General features: G+C 41.8%; 1 protein-coding gene across 2 annotated transcripts; it reads left to right on the forward strand.

The window, feature by feature from the left end:
* The first annotated feature begins 3,275 nt into the window (after nt 1-3,275).
* Nucleotides 3,276-11,111, forward strand: fosl2 (FOS like 2, AP-1 transcription factor subunit). Of its 2 annotated transcripts, XM_035911412.2 has the most exons (5): nt 3,276-3,470; nt 4,049-4,168; nt 6,536-6,790; nt 6,961-7,068; nt 8,476-11,111. In XM_035911412.2, exons 3-5 carry the CDS (start codon nt 6,551-6,553, stop codon nt 9,022-9,024), a joined length of 897 nt encoding a protein of 298 aa, XP_035767305.2. In that variant the 5' UTR covers nt 3,276-3,470; nt 4,049-4,168; nt 6,536-6,550; the 3' UTR covers nt 9,025-11,111. The 2 variants fall into 2 exon arrangements, with proteins under 2 accessions (XP_035767305.2, XP_006799454.2); XM_006799391.2 differs by having other exon boundaries at nt 3,280-4,168.
* Nucleotides 11,112-16,971: the final 5,860 nt, after the last annotated feature.

Genomic DNA, 16,971 nt, shown 5'->3' on the forward strand with positions numbered 1-16,971 from the left:
GCTCTTTGTAAAATGACAAATTTATGGTAAGAAATATTTCTCCACTTCATAAATGTTATACACACACACACACACACTAATGGAGTTTGTCTTTCAAGCTCAGGTCCTCCAGCAGAGAGAGGCCTGGGAGCTTGCGGGTCCTGCGCAGTATCTTTGCTGTTCCTAGGACTGTGCTGTTCCTAGTGAGTGGGGGTACCACAATCCAGGATGAGACAACAGACATCCACGAGTACATCAGAAAGATGGCGGCGTGCTCAGTGAATACCTTGGGCAGCAGAAACCCAAGAAAGGGAGCAAGAGAAGAAACCATCATGGAAGGACAAGCCCCTGCATGAGACCCTTGTTCTTGGGATATATATATTTCTGTGACTAAAATATATTCATGTATAATGTATTACTATAGATAAAGCCTATAGACCAAGCTTTCAGCAGTATTCAAGTATTAAAATAATCTCTAGCTGCACTATAAAAATATACACAATAATGATATGCACATTATGATACTGTATGCATACTATTCCTATTTTTTAAAAAAACTCAACAATAAATAAAATAAATAAAAAACAATATTTAAACTGTGGTACAGCCACTTATCATGCAATACATCTCTATGAGGGGGACTGCAAATGAGCCAGAAAATTATACCAAATGAAATGTTTTTTACACACATTCTCTGTATTCATTTATAATCAGATGTTCTAACTTCTGGTTCTATGTGACTCCCAAAAAATGTTTCATCTTCTTGGATATCTTAGAAATGTCCCTGGGTGTGGGAAATTGGAGAATCAAAGCATTCAGTACTTGTCATGGTTGAAGAACAACTAGAAACTGACTCCAGGGTGTATCTTATTTAGGGTAATAAATTGTTTCTGGCACTGACAGCAGGAACACGCAAACAGCAGTACAATGAAAATCACACAGCAAACGTGTTGCAAAGATTTCTATACAGAACAGAACTGCAAAATGTTTTACAACGTAAAAAACACCACTTTATTTTAGAGCTGAAAGTACAGCATTGTAATTTAACAACGATTATTTTACAGCACACTTAAAGAAAAAAAAGTACTCTGCTGGATCATTGACAGCAATGACCAAAATTAAATGGACGTCTTGTCATGGATTTGTTATTATTCCTACGATCATGCTTGCGAAACACTTCCAGTAATCTTGGGGATTCTGATGTTATGATGACTGCAATATAATCCATAACATGCCCTATATCTTGTTGCGCAAAATAATGTGGTCGGGAAAAAGGAGTCAAAGATAGCTTTAAAGTACTCATAATGTGCTACACAACAGAAAAAGTGAAAATCAAAAAAACAACCCAACATCAAAGGGCTGTGATCCTGCAAACGGAAAACGCCGTGTGACTGATGTCTATGATGCATGATTAGATGATCATTTCCTACTATAGGCCATGTTAGGTGTTTTCATGAAATGGGTTTTGTTGTTAAATTATAATAACTATCTACGTTAGCTCTTATTAATATATTCTGTATGTATCCCCCCGAACCTGGATTGACTGCCCTTTGTTTACAATCTCCTCATTCGGATTTATGCGGCGGTACCTGAAGGCAGCATTAGGCATCAACTCTCCTGCGTCACGAGCACCTGAAGCGCGTCTGCCGCGGCCAGGTAAGCCTCTTGCGCACGGACGTTCAGTGGACCTTCAGCGGACGTCAGGCTGAATGAGATGTTCTGTATAACAGATTTCTTCTGATGTGTGATGGATAGATAAGATGATCTCAGTGCGCACATTGACCAAACACCCTCTTGTGTCACCTGACCCCTGACCTTGGGCTCCTTGAAGCTGCAGTTTTTCGGAAGTCGGAGAGTTTGCGATTTAACTCCAAGAAACTGAAGGCAAACTGGAGCAGCAGCGTATGGCTGACTGACTGTTGCGTGTCCCATGATCCTCAAAGATCAAACTTGGACCCATATAAAGGTTGTCACAGTGTCACATCGTGCTTCTCCCAAATTGACGCCCATGGGTGCGTCTCAAATGATATTACGGCATTAATTATGGGATGGCAGATTAGATTACCCACCCTTTAGCTATTTAGCAGAAAACGCGTCGCTTAGCAACACCGCTGCGTTCAAAAGATTAACCATTAATTAGTATCATTTAGATACAGAATTACTCAACATCTTCGGGAAACTAAAACGAACGACAGGCAGGGCGTCACAGATCAGTGCGCAGGTCAAAAGGTAACGGGGCGAAAATGACGGGCACCCAGTAACTCTGGAAAGGGTGACATATAGGAGAGCTGCAGTACCTGTAAGTGTAACTGACGTCTTCACGTTATGAGCAAGCGAACAAAGTGAGGCAACGAGCGGCTGACTGGTCACCCCAGAAACCCCCCGCAGATTATTTTTTCCCTCAGCGCAACTTCCCCCGGTTCAAACTTTCTGATGGGAGCGAGGCTTTCTGGCAAAGACGCGCGCGGCACCAGCAGTTATGGTGTTGCAGATTAAAATAGGAACCGTGGCAGATGGGATTAGACTTAATGCGCCATTTTATATCGTGTAACGTGTCACATTCTGGGCGCTGCGCCCTTGTTTATGAGGTGCGTCCGAATTACAATTAGCCCACATTTCACCGAGATTCCTTTGAAGCCGCCGTGCTGCACTAACCGGCGGGCCACATTAATCTGACCGTCCGTGTTGTGTGCCACCTTTCTCCAAATTAGGCACAATGCGGCGGCGCCAAAGCACACAAAGGTTTAATTGTGCAGAAACGCCGCGTGTCCAATCGCCGAGTGTGTATATGAGCAGCAAATAAAAGCTGGTGGACATGAAATAGTTACACCCACCATGATACCCCCCTCCTCTCTGTCTTTATTTGATTTATCGAATTTTCAGGCTGTGCACAGCTACAGATATGGATTTCATTTTGAAGCTGAGAAACTTTTAATAAATGCTTTTACTGCGCAGCACTCGCTCCCGGTGTGTGCGGGTGCACGCGTATCCGTGCAGAGTCGCTTTAGTTCTAAGTTTCTAAGCTTTAATGTGTCGGTTTTTCATCACTGCCGGGTGGCCGAACCTGGACCGGCGAGCTGTGAGCTCCAAGTCCGGACCACAGCGCGCGAGGGGAGGGAATCCCTCCAGTGTCTGACGCTTCCTTTACCAAGGAAACCCACACGCGCTCGCTGACGCAACTGCCCATTTTAGGAAACATGCGTCAATGGACCCAAGCATGTCAGACAAATAGTGAACTCCGCGGCAGCACTGACGTCCGTAACAAAAAATAAACCCCTCCACACATGTTCTGGACCACTTTTAGCGAATCCCAGCTTTTCGGTTTTCTCCCTGCTGTCCGCAGAGCGCAGGATGGCGATAACGGATATTTTCTTTTTCACTGCCTTTTGCAGAGACAACCCCTCCCTGCTGAAGTCGCAACGCCCCATGCGTGACGTAGGCTCTTTCGTTGGTGTTGAAAAGCCGTTGCAGTTCTTCATAGTGCCATTGAAGTGAGTCATCTCTAGGAAGTGTGGTAAAAAGGAAAAGAAAAAAAAAGTTCGAAGTGTTCCGTGAGCAGCAGAGAGAGCTCAGAGGAGTGTAGCTGGCAAGGCGACGGAAAATACTGAGAAGAGTAGAGAGGCAATAGGCTTTAAAGCGAATGTTAACCTGTGTGAGTCACTCTAACTACATGTTTGATTGTCGCTGCTGGATCTGACTGCTGAAGGTGTGCTGCTGACTTTAAGCTGAAGTTTGCGCACCTGAGAGGATCTTTTGCAGCGTAGTGTAGGTCTACCTGCTCCGCTCCAGGAAAAAAACAACAACAAGAAATAGACTCTACAAGCAGGGATAATACACAAGAAAAAAACCCGATTTGTATTATCAGTAAAATGTTTTAGGTCAGTTTACAGGAGCAAAATTGCACTTTTGTTTTTTTCTCCTGCTTTGGAAATTAACGATTTCTCGAATCAGAGGATTTTTTTTTTCCTGTTGGTGCCTTTTTTTGCATCGGGGATTTAAAAAAAAAAAAAAGGCTCTCAGAGCTCAAACAGTGCACTGAAATCTTCCTCTTTCCTGGATCATGTACCAGGACTACTCCGGGAACTACGACACCTCGTCCCGCGGCAGCAGCACCTCTCCGGCCCAGCCAGAGTCCTTCACAAGCGGCAGCAGCACGATCGGAAGTCCGATCTCTACCTCAAGCTACCAGGTAACAGAAGGAAAGGACTGGCTGCAGATTAATCAATTAATGAATGCATTCTGGATAACATGAAAGTGTCAGTTCGTTCTTGTGCGAAGTCCGATTTTTAGAAAATTATTCCATCGTGTTGCTACTTCCAGCCGTTAACTGAATTTAAACAGGAATTTTCCGGGTCGCCTGGAGACACAAATCCAAATGAACCCAGTGACACGGTTCGAATCAGTGACTCAACAGGGGCAGTAGTCAATCTGTGCATAGGTGCAGCCTAATAATATTACAATGATTTTGCTTTTATAATATTTAGACACTGATTATTTTTGTCTAATGTTACATTTCTCCATTAGTGCGCACCGCAGCTGGCGACAATGCGCGAGTTTGCGTAAATTTATGGTACAATTGTCTTATGCCAACAATTAAAAAAAAAAAAAGACATATACGGTGGTTTGTGCGCTGTTGCAGGAAAATTTGGCACACTGGAATGAATCCGAGTCTGTGATTTACAGATGTTAATTTCGCCGTTCTTTCTGCCAAATTCCCTGTGCGTTTGTAAAACTGGAACATTTCTGGGTTCTTTGCGAATTGTCTCACAGAGACGAATGCGTGTAAAACAAATGCACACCTGAGCTTTTTACACTTTTCATGCTGTGGTAATAATAAACTAGCTAGAGATGAAGCTCATAGTGGATGCAACAGGCATTTCGTGTTGGGCTGTGAGGTGTCTGATTTCAATATTCCGTATGTGTTGCTGCAGAATTGATCTAAGTTCCGTTTAAGTGTCCACATGTTATTATTCCACATGGAATCAGAGTCTAATTCGATCAGGCGGGTCTCGGGCTGCACATGGCACGTTTTCTCCAGCTGGAAACGCGCTCTGACTGGGAGCGCAGGGCAATCAAAAGCTCGTTCTTCCTCGCTGTGTTCACGGTAGTAATTGTAGAGATGCATCTAAAACACCAAAATCTCATAAGGTTACGCTTTTACATAGTCTGAGTGAGTCTTTAGATACAGTAGAGGTGCGTCAGTGTAATGCCGTGAAGACGCGGTATCTCAAAAATATGAGGATATAAATCCGGGAACAGGCATGTTGTTTACCCCCACACCCTCTGCCGTGCAATTCTGTGGAGAAGCCTCCTCAGGCTCACGCAATATTACGGTAAAAGACTTTTGGACAGCGTGTATCATTGCTCTGGTTCCCTGTAATCACACGCTGGCTGCCTGTTTCCCATTACAGGGTTGGAACATGAACTCTTCGCTAGTTTATGGAGACATATGAAAACGACCCCCCTCCTCCCGCGTGTTTTTGTAAGACCAGTATCATTTTAATCGGACTTGTTTGGCTCTAATGTCATGATTCCACTGAATGTCCTTTGTAGGCAGTTATTCATTTCCTGGTTTATATGTATTGTAAATTCCAGTGCTCTTATTCTGAAGCCAAACTGGCCCAAAAATTCCACTCGCATAATTCTGGATAATATGCCTGGCTTGTTACAGCTGTCTGCTTCCCCCCTTACTGGAACTGACCGCGTTTCACATGTGCTCGACAAATGCAATACACAATGACTCACCAGATAAACAAAGTTGCAAGAGACTGCCGGGATATCCGACGGAAAGTCGGGAATAACGGGGATGTGGGGACGTGCGTAATTTACGCACACGGGCTGGCAGTCCTCCTTTTTGATACCAGAAACAATGATCTAACATCACTTCTCATGTTGATAATGTTTGTACAAGACCTTGTTGCACAAATGTATATAGGCACGATATGTAAAATGTTTGTCTGTATGACAGCCTGAACAAAAATCTACCATTCTGGAACACATTATATCTTCAGATGTTCTCACAAAGCAGTGACTGCATGTTTTTGTTTTTTGTTTTTTTTCACTATTCTCCCCTCGATTGCATGTTTCTTTTTTAAAAAAAATCTTCTGTGAAATAAATTTAATAAAGTTTATTCCATTAAAAATATAATTTTACATTTCCCACCTGCCCCGTCAAATCAAAAGTGAACTTAAGAAGATGTGAAATGGCTCTCTAGTGCACTGTTATGTCTCATTGTAGTAAAAATGAGATGCAGTGGACACCTTGGGCTTTCCCACATGAATCACTGCATGTGTCACTGTTTCACTCCAGGGGTTACATACAGTGTTTCGCCTATGTGGACTGAATCACTACTATAAGCTTGAAATGTGGAAAAATGTGTGAATCTGATGACGGTGGGTGGTGGTGTGTGCATCTCTGTGATGGTACTCTAAGCACAGCAGAGATGCTTCTGGAATAGATCAGAAGCAGCACATTAGGAAATAAATCTATCCTCTTCTGGAGACTTTTACCTTCATCATGCATCCCTTTTCACCATCTTTTCCCTTCTCTTTCCAGAAGTACAGGGTTGACATGCCCGGCTCCAACAGTGCCTTTATTCCCACAATCAATGCAATCACGACAAGCCAAGACCTGCAGTGGATGGTGCAGCCCACTGTCATCACCTCTATGTCCAACCCTTACTCCCGCTCCCACCCATATGGCCATCACCTGACCAATGGTCCCAGTCTGCTTGCGCACAACCCACTGGCTCGGCCTGGGGTCATCCGCTCTATCGGGGACACCAGGAGAGGACGCAAGAGGGATGAACAGGTAACGAGCCAAAGCTAACCACTGCAAAAAAAAAAAAAAAAAAAAATCTCTTTGATTGCTTCTCTGCTCACACCGAGCTCCTATTTATGCTCTTCGCTTCGTATTGATTGTGTGCGTGTCTGTCAAATACCTCATTCTACCTTTCATGCTCTTTCTTTTCTCGCCCTTAGCTGACCCCAGAGGAAGAGGAGAAGAGGAGGGTGAGGCGTGAGAGGAATAAGTTAGCCGCGGCAAAGTGCCGTAACCGTCGGCGGGAGCTCACCGAGATGCTGCAAGGGGTGAGTAGAAGACCTGCGCCAGGAGATCACCATCAAAATGTTATTGTTTTTGTCTTCATAGAAAAATACCACAAATCTAAGTGCTGCAGCATCTTGTGGTGAGAACCAGTAGCCAGTAAAGCCCCGTGGTTCCTGTTTTGTTTTGTTTTTTCTGCAAACTTTTTCATTTTTAATATTTTGTAGCAAAACAAAAAGGAAACAGAAACATATTTGCATACACAGAGAACACGGTGCACTTGTTTAGAGGCCTGGCAGGAGTCCAGATTCTTGATGAGTGATTGAAGTCCACACCTAAATTTACAACCTCACATTACTGGTTTGACTCTCGCTGCGTCTCTGAGTGCAAGGTCTGAGTGAAGAGATGACAGGCAATGAAAAGCTTTTTGTCTCGGCCAGCTGTAGACAGAGGTAGGGCTGTCTCACAGTGCTGCCTGGCAGACAGTAACGGCATCTAAATGGACTAATTACCCAAATTACAGTGAGGTTGAGCTTGTCAGGCCTTAAAAAAAAGAACCCAGGAATGGAATTTGCTGCAGGCAGCTGTCTCCATGAATGCAGGACATTTTGTAAAAGGGGCAAATTGCTTGTCTCACAATCCCACATAGGGGTATACAGCATGCGCGCACACACACACAGTCATACAGTCACAGCCAATGCTTCAAGGAAAAACAAAAAATTAAACTGCATTATTCATACACCTGCTTTAAAAAAATAGAAACCAAGGAGTGTTGCTTTTCAGTGACATTAAGTTGGAGTGTTCGAACTCTCTGAATAACTGACACTATCACTTTAAGAGTCTCGCTGTGCGCCTCCTCTCTTGGCTCTTCCCGTGCCACTTCCTCATACCTTTGCCCATGAGTCAAAGTTCTCAGACAGCATGTCAGCTTATCTTTATGTCTCATGTCTCACGGCCGATGAAAGCCTTTATGGTGTGGATTTGTGTCTTTTGTGTCTCACGTTAATGACACACTGTTTGATGCGGATCTCATTTCTCTGAGACACAAACAAGGCACAGTCATTATGTGGCGCTCAAATTCAAGCAGAAGGCTTCGAGATTACATGTTGTTAGTCCAAATGGTTCATGACAAATTTCTGGGTTTAATAAAATTGTGGCGCTTGGGAAAACTGAAGCGAACAGACAGTGCCCTCTTTTGGCTTCTCAGAGAACCACACGTACAGTCTGGAAACTTCACAAGTGCTGAAGATGATTTTATCACCTCATGTTCATTAGTAAGATGTTGCATCATGTTTTTATTAAGTTTAAACAAATCGTCTACCACTCTTTGGTGGCCTGGTGATAACAGGGATGAAGTTCCTATGTATTTATTGTCTCTGTATTTCCACTGTCCAATTAAGGAAAAATGCAAGTGGTAGTTCTAAACTTTACTTCATATTTTCATTCAACAGGAAACTGAGAAGCTGGAGGAGGAGAAGGCAGACCTGCAGAAAGAGATCGAGACCCTGCAGAAGGAGAAAGACAAGCTGGAGTTCATGCTTGTTGCCCACAATCCTGTGTGCAAGCTGCCCATCGACGAGCGCCACCAGCCATCCGGGCAGCAGCAGCAGTGTAATCCGCTCCCACTCACCATGCGCACCAACATGGGCACACGGGCTCAGATGAACCAAGTGGTGGTGAAGCAGGAGCCCGAGGACGGGGACGAAAATATGGGCAAGCTTCAGCGCTCAATCATCAAGCCCATTTGTCTGGGAAGCAGCAGCATCGGTGGCGGGATGTACAGCCCAGATGGAGACAGCCTGAACACTCCAGTGGTGGCAGCATCTACTCCGGCTGCCACACCAAATGCTCCAAACCTCATATTCACCTACCCCAACATGGTGGAGCCCGAAAGCCCCTCGCCCTCTTCTGAGTCCTGCTCCAAGGCCCACCGGCGCAGCAGCAGCAGCGGCGACCAGTCCTCAGACTCCCTCAACTCACCGACCCTCCTGGCCCTCTGAGCGAGGGCTCGTCTCGGCGCGGCTGAGAAACAAACACTGTGGCTGAAAGCAAACACAAGGATCGACTGCGCGCCCTCGTCCCCACCCTCCCTCCGGTGTCTTTAAAGACGCAAGAGCACACTGAAAAGTCCAGACCAAGCTGACCATGTGAGCCGTTTCCCCCCTTTAGAGGGAGACCCACAAGGGCTACGCTGCGTGTTTCTTCTCGTTCTGCTTCAGTGTAAAAAAAAAATAATTTTTTTTTATCCGTCAAAGTGTGTGCACCGACTCTGAAAAGCATCATCCCTTCACCATTTCAACTCCAGAGTGTCAACGTTTACTGGGCAGACAATTCTGAAGAAAGACATGCCTGCATTTGGCAGCCGTTGGTTGATGTGATTACAGCAAGAGAGCGTGTTCTTAATATATATATATTTTTGAAAATGTTCAAAAAGCCATGTGTCCGACACTTGCACTCTGCCAAGACGAATCAATAAATAAATCACTAAACGAGGTCAGCTTTCTACTGGAAGGGGAGAAAGAGACAATGAGCAAAGACTTCCTCTCATCTCTTTTTCCACTTCGATTTGTCCTTTCAGAACTCGATTCAGGAAAAGAGTGTGTGCACATTCCTGATGTTCTTTCCATCTCTTTAATTGTATTTATGGCCTGTGCTGATTAAATTTTACAGTGTTTTGTTAAGACATTGTCCTCTCCTTTAATCTGCCTGTAGAAAAGCAAAGCGGTCATCCGCAGGGTGACCCGAGCACTCCTCAGTGTTGCAAAGGATACGAGCCAACTTTCAATCAACGACTAGTTCCTACTCTCTACTTTCTATTTTGCCATAGTGGCTTGACTTTACAGTAGTATTGGTGTGCTTTTCCTCAGTGATTCTGTACCTGAACTTTACAACCTGTTTTTGACAAAGTGTATGTGATTTACATTGATGTCAGGGATATCTCTCATGTGTAGTAGAACCCAGTTGTGAAGAGCGTTGCAGGACTGCTGGCTGCTGATTGGTCTAGCAAAAGTGTTGCAGAGGTGGTACTTTACTAAACTCCGTCGCTTCAAGAGAGGTTCGTCTTTTCGGTCGAAGAGTTTGAACGAAACCCTCCTCGGCTTCTTTGTGCCGTTCATCTTCTAAACAAAGCGCTTACCTTTTTCCAACTCTGGTCAGGTTTCAGAAAAGCCGGGGGGGAAAAAAAAGATTTTTATGACACGTGTAATCCTGTAATTCGTCCGTCTTTGTCTGAAAAGGAGGGATTTTGCTTAAATTTGAAAAAGCCACTGTGGTCTAGACTGTCGCCAGCTGCCAATGATGTCAACCCTGTTTATACTGTGTTTGTAAATCTGTCACTTTTAGTAAAGAAATGATGTTTAAATTCAACTCAGATGTGGTGATTTATGGGTGCATGAATACAACATCGAGGTACTCGGTTAGAAACGTAGTGGCTTAAAACGAGGGCCAGATGTGGTTCACTTTACGAGAATAAGGAAGGGATACGAAGACTCTCTCAACAGCTGGCCTGACATGAAAGAGTGGACACCTATGACACTTCTTTGTCTTTATTTTTATGTGTGTAACTTAAAGGGTTGAGGGTTTAATGCACTGAGAAGGACACAACAGCGATATCTGAGACTTTTTTCTTTTATTTTTTTCGTTTACTTCAGACATTCCTAATGACTATAACGTCAGGGGTAAAAGGAAGGTGCCATTGCAAACCTTTTTGCTATGAGAAGAATAAGGGATATGGTTGGGAGAGTTTTGTTGCGCTGGTTGCAGAAAACAGACTTTTCAATTCAATACAAGCTGCTGCTACTTGTTTGGAAAGGCTCGGTAATGGTTGATTTACTGTGGCTGGTTGTTATCCTGCATGAGAAGGTGGAATGATAACCAAAAACATCACCATGTCTGTATGTTGAAATATTCTGGAGCCCCTCGACACACATAGGAAAGCCATTGACTGTAGATCTTCTACTGTACATGTCATCTACTGTCTCTGTCCTCTGTTTTACTATTACTTCTTTTTCCAAATGCTTTAACTGTTTAAAATGATTCAAAATTAATAAAAAACAGCAATATGTATAGCAGTGTTTGTTAATTTAAAAGAATGATAATAAAAAAATAATAATTTTCAACTTGAGTTTTTGTCCTTTATTGTTTTGGGTTTTTAAAAAATGCATTTCAGACAATTAATATTACTGCATTAATTATTCTGTTTGAACTAAACCAAAATATTTTTTTTACATTTATACTTGGATGAACTGTCAAGTGAAAAGCAACACAACAAAAGGAATTCAAGAGCATCGTAAATATAAATGGGTATTAAATTTTCGGTGAAGGTGTTATGTTCAAAATCGTTCACAGAATATATTTTAAGAATATATTTGAGTCATATATAAAGAAGACAACTTCTCGCGTCATCTCTTCACCAGAGTATGGCACGAGAAAGTGGCCCATTGTGCTAAAAGAACATATTATCTACTAGTGCAAAAGATCTCAAAGTCTGGTGACTGAGTGGTACGTTAGGGAGTGAACATAAGGTTGAGAGATCCAAATGAAAAATGCATCCATCAAATGAAATTATTGCACATTCAGCTTAAACTAACCTCCCAGTCAGTACAAAAGAAAACCCTGACAGCTTTGGACTAGGGTCAAGTTTGCCATCATCTTAGTTTGGGATACATAAACTGTACGGGTGCAAGGCACAGAAACAGACATCTTCTAATTAGTGCTAAGAGCCCAATAAAATACCAGAACTTCACTCACCAAAATGACAGCCCAGCCTACTTAGAGGGTGCGTTAGTACACATGGCATTAGAAATGTTCCAAAATGCACTGACAGGTATTTTGCCTATGAGTTAATATGAGAATCATCAGCTGATTCTGTGTTCACCTAATAATTTAAAACATGTGAAAGTGTGCATAATCATTTTAAGATCTGTCAACGCACAGGATAAACTGACATTCTGCAGGCTTTACCCTAAAGCACACATGCAATATTATTTATTATTACTTTTGTTGTGTTGTGTTGTTTTGTGCGTAGTGCCAATTTCATTGTACTGTTGTACTATGTATGACTGTGCAATGACAATAAAGAGTTATCTTATCTTTTATGTATATTTTAAAGCCAACAGTCACTAAATGGGTATAATATAAAATGACTTTGCTATCAGGGATAATTATAGCATGATAATGGTTTGACCTGAATATCAGGCACACTACACTTTGAACATCTCTTAAAATATTTGGCCTTTTATGAAAAACTGTGTTTTAAATCCAAACATGAGTATTTGCAGCCCCCAAGTGGTCAAATATGGGAATTACAACAAAACGTTGACGTGGAAGTGGAAGTTGGGTTTAAAATCTGTAGACCATAAAATATTACAGATGAAATTGACATCATCATCATCATCATCATCATTCAGTCATATTAATGGTTTTCTTCAGAAGGACAAACTTGTGGGCAGCATGCGCAATGGGTGGTGTGGCGATTGCCCCAAAGCAAGAAGGTCCTGAGTTTGATTCCACTACCTGGACGGGGCCTTTCTGTGTGGAGTTCAGTGATGGGAATAACGGCGTTACTAACGGCGTTACTTTTTTCAGTAACGAGTAATCTAGTTAATTATTATTCCTATCGTTACAGTTACTAACAAGAAAATACAGTCCGTTACTATTTTTCAACAAACAGACGGTTGAAGCTGTGTTCAGCTTACCGCATCTTATATCAGTTGCACGAAGTAGCTGACCACATAAGTAATCTGGACGCTACAGCAGCTGCGCGCTCCCGCGGACGGTAATCACGATCACTGTCTAGCACAACACCTGGAGCTAAGGGGGCAAAACAATCGCATGAGTGCTGCTGTTTGACTGAGGAAGAATAAAGTAGTCGTGGTAAGCCAATCACATGACCACTTTAGCACAAAGCAACAAGGTGATATATACCAGTTTTTAAATTGTGTTGATAGGCCACGTAAAACCAGAGTCATGATAAACAATATATATGCGCCGTTTTCCTCAATAGTTTCATCACATTTACTGTCTAAGGCCAGCGCTAGCAAGATCTCTCTGTTTATGAGCAAAAACACAAACAAACAAACAAACAAAAAAAACCAGGTGAAGTTTTAGGAGTGACGGCGAGAGAGAGAGAGACAGAGAGAGACACAGCAGAAAGAGAGAGAGCGAGTTTTGAGATGTGAGAGATTTGTGACGTTTAGCTTTTTTGGAGTGTGTAGTTCATGTGTTGTTTTGTGTAGTTAGTGTGTAGTGTTGTGGATAGTTTTGTGTTGTGTGTCAGAACAATGATGCGACTGCTGTCTCCAGGTAGAAAACAGCAGTGATACACTTGCTGCTGTCAGACGTGCAGGTATCAGGCTGTGATGTTCTCCTTTATAGTGGACAGAAATTTTTTTTTTTTTGGAGTGGCACAAATAATTTGTGCGGCATCTTACTGAATGCAGAACAGCTGATTGTTCTGTAAATAGTTTGAAATGGTTATTTAAAAAATCAAGGTAAAAGGTAAATGGATGCAAATAACTTTGTTGTTTGCAAAACTTGTGCAGAGGATTTTAAAATTGACAATTTATATTTGCATTTAAAGTTATGAAATAGGATTCATTAAACATGTTTTTGGTTGTTACAGTAAAAATATCACTTTTTCTACTCTGATTTTATGTTTTTTGTCTGATTTTAGATCAATTGTGTTAATACAGTATGTCAAAATGAAAACATAACTGTAAATACAGACACGTGAGGTTGTGCTGAAAAGGATGATACCAAACAAGGCAAACAAACAGTTTTTAAAGGTGAAATGTGGAGGAAAAATCAAAAGTAGTTAAAAATGGCCAATTATACCCTGGACCCCAGAGGGTTAAACGTTTTTGTAACACAATAGTTACTTTTCAAGTAATTAATTACTTTTAGAATATTGTAACTCAGTTGCTAACTCAGTTACTTTTTTGAAGAAGTATCTAGTAACTATAACTAATTACTTTTTCAAAGTAACTTGCCCAACACTGGTGGAGTTTGCGTGTTCTCCCAGTGCTTGAGTGGGTACTCTGGCTTCCTCCCACAGTCCAGAGACATGCAGTTAGTGGGATTAGGTTAATTGGTAATTCTAAATTGTCCATAGGTGTGAATGTGAGTGCAGTGCTAGCACATAGAGACAGACAAGTGGTGAAATGGTACCCTGGCCTATCCCAGCTACCACTTCACCCTGTGGTAGCTGGGATACTCCAACTCCAAGTTCTGCTGTGGCTGCGATTCTGGGTTCTTGTTTTCTTGGTGACAGGATATGGTCAGGTGACCTGTGCTCATTTGAGGTTATTCTCCAGATTTTGTAGCTTGTTTCTAACCCAAGCCAGTGAAAATCTAGTATACACATGGAATCTACCAAATGTTATGTTTAGGATTGCTCCTCATCTATAGTAACAGATTGATGCAGTAGCAGCATGAATATGTAACTGAGATGAGATTGCATAAGGGACACGTGCAGGCATTGTGCATATGTGATGCCACGTGAAAAACCTCAGTTGGCATGACTTTTTCATATTTGCATGACAGTGATATGGGATGGATTACACAGGTATCAGTTGGGATCACCATTGTCTGTTCCTAGAAGTCAGTTTTACTTCACACAACAGAGGTAGAATGTACACTATCATCTTTATATATTCCTAAAACGTAGCCTGGTAGCTGATTAAAAGAATTTGTTGATACATGTACATATTTATTTAATTGTAAACTCTAACAAAAGTTTTAAAATCTAGCATTACATTTATACCTTTCGTGTGAACATAATCTAATTAATTCCAGCATTTCACATTCATAAATGTACTCATTTAATAGTTTTTCTTTTTTCCTTCTTTTTATTAGTAAGGATGTTATTGTGATATCTATAGAAAATTTTAAAAGAAATTTAATTAAATGTATTTTTGACATTTTTCCTGTTTCATCTGGGTTTTTTTTAGCAAATTGTCATGGTTCCGAGTCTGATGACTCAGTGTTTTGTGAGGTTTAGGTTCTGTACTCACTCTGTTCCAGTTCAGTTGGCTCTCTGTGTAAAGCCCGTGTCTCTGAGTCTGTGTCTCTGCATGTGTGTTGCATTTCCTGTTTTACTTTGAAGGTCTTTGTCTTGTTTCAGTGTATTCAATTTTGCGTGCTCCCCATCTCGTCTGTGTGATCAGTGTCAGCCATGTCTCCCAGCTGTTTCTTCTTGGTCCATTTCACCTCTTGCATCGTCTGCATCTTCCCCTGCTCATCATTCCGTCGTCCCTCATTCTACACTGTGTGTTACGTCTGCCAGCTTACCTGCCTGTTTAGTTTATTTGTATTCTCAGTTTAGCTAGTTTTCTGTTTTTTCTGCAATCGAGGAATAAAGCAGAGTGTTTTTGAGTTACGTTTGCCTCTGTGAGTCCTGCTCTTGGGTCCACCAGTCCCGCCTGCCTTCACACAGCCGTGACGCAAATGAACTCAACTCAGTCCTGAGTGAGGCGCCAGACACACCGAAGTAAGCAACCTCAATCAGAGCAGGGATACTGTGGCCCCACCTTGGACCAAGGCCTGGGGAGGGGCTTACTTCAAATGCCTAGTGGTCAGTCCTTAGCCCGTGGGACCACACCAGAGTACATTAGAGTTACATTAAGAGTAACAGACAATATGAATTTTAGCGGATGATGCTTAGATTCAATCACTAAATTCTACTGGTATACTAACTGTTAAGTATAAAGACAGTATCATCAGTACACAGTCAATGTATTATATTGTTGAATTCAGTTGTGCAGTAAACCTCAGATCAGCAGCAGCAGGTTAGCTGGTCACAGCCTGTAAACAAAGAAAACTGCTTTTGCAATAGCGAATGTTGATGTGTTTTCGAAATGAAGTCAAAGTATTTCTTTCTTCATACTCTCTTAAAAGCTTTAGTTAAATTGGAATATTTTAAGATATTACTAGTCATGGGCATCGTGCAATGAGTGTCTTTAAACAAAGAATTCAGGATTACAAACAGTGACTTGATAATTGGATTATGTGAAAGGACCAGTCTAAAAAAAGAGGTATATTTGAATAAAATACAGTTTAATAAACACCAACCACTAAAACACAAACCGTAAAATAGATCACACCAGATAGAAATGGTGATAAAGCACTGAGATCATCTGAGGTAGCTTTCACAGCCTTCCACCCAGAATTCTTAGTTTTCTTAATTTACAGTTAACAAGCATTTAGTGAAATATCGCAGTAAACTATTTCTGAAAAAACAAACAAAATTAGTGCTGTCAGCGTTAATCTCGATAAAATGACGTTAACGCCATAACTGCATTAACACAGCAAATCTCCGTTAGCGAGTTAACGCGGATCACCCCATGCATGGTGCTGCATGGCGTCAATGCATTAGTGCGGTTAGCTTGTTAACACGTTAGCGTTAGCACCGTGTCATAGATGTCGTATCCTATGGTGATGTTAGGTAGCTTGATTTTTCTGATGGCGTATATCATCACTTGACTGCGGAGGAACATTTGTATGTCATAGCTGCAAAAATGGACAGAAGAGAGATTAAATTCACGAATCATTTAATTCACACTAATGAGCTGATGAACTGAAGCAGTGCTTACTCACTACAGGAGAGAGATCCAGAAGTGTTAGTCCTATTGGTTTTTAAGTGAATGGGGAAAAGTCCTCCAATGATGATATCTCTATGATAGTAGGCATGCAGGAGACTATTTTCTCCAAAAGTGGAGTGAAATACACTCATGAAAATGTAAAATATAAAATATAACCCCATCAAAAACATTGTGGGTCCATGCAGGCACAAGATGTCCATTTATCTATCAGCTCTTTCTTGTTTTCTGATCAGTAGCTGTTATGAGTTTTCTCTCGTAAATCATTTGCATGGTCAGAGGTTTTCAAACTGGATGCAAAATTTTTCAAACACAAAGCAACAAGGTGATTTGAATCACTCACAGACTAGG

The sequence above is a fragment of the Neolamprologus brichardi genome, chromosome 19, assembly GCF_056152115.1.
Source record: "Neolamprologus brichardi isolate AB-2024 chromosome 19, ASM5615211v1, whole genome shotgun sequence".
Classification (NCBI taxonomy): domain Eukaryota; kingdom Metazoa; phylum Chordata; class Actinopteri; order Cichliformes; family Cichlidae; genus Neolamprologus; species Neolamprologus brichardi.

What these genes read in the sequence shown, in the direction of transcription:
- fosl2 (XM_006799391.2), top strand. Translation starts at nt 4,040, where the DNA reads ATGTACCAGGACTACTCCGGGAACTACGACACCTCGTCCCGCGGCAGC. An exon ending in TCTCTACCTCAAGCTACCAG is followed by an intron (nt 4,169 to 6,535) that starts GTAACAGAAGGA and finishes TTCTCTTTCCAG; the next exon opens with AAGTACAGGGTTGACATGCC. An exon ending in GACGCAAGAGGGATGAACAG is followed by an intron (nt 6,791 to 6,960) that starts GTAACGAGCCAA and finishes TCTCGCCCTTAG; the next exon opens with CTGACCCCAGAGGAAGAGGA.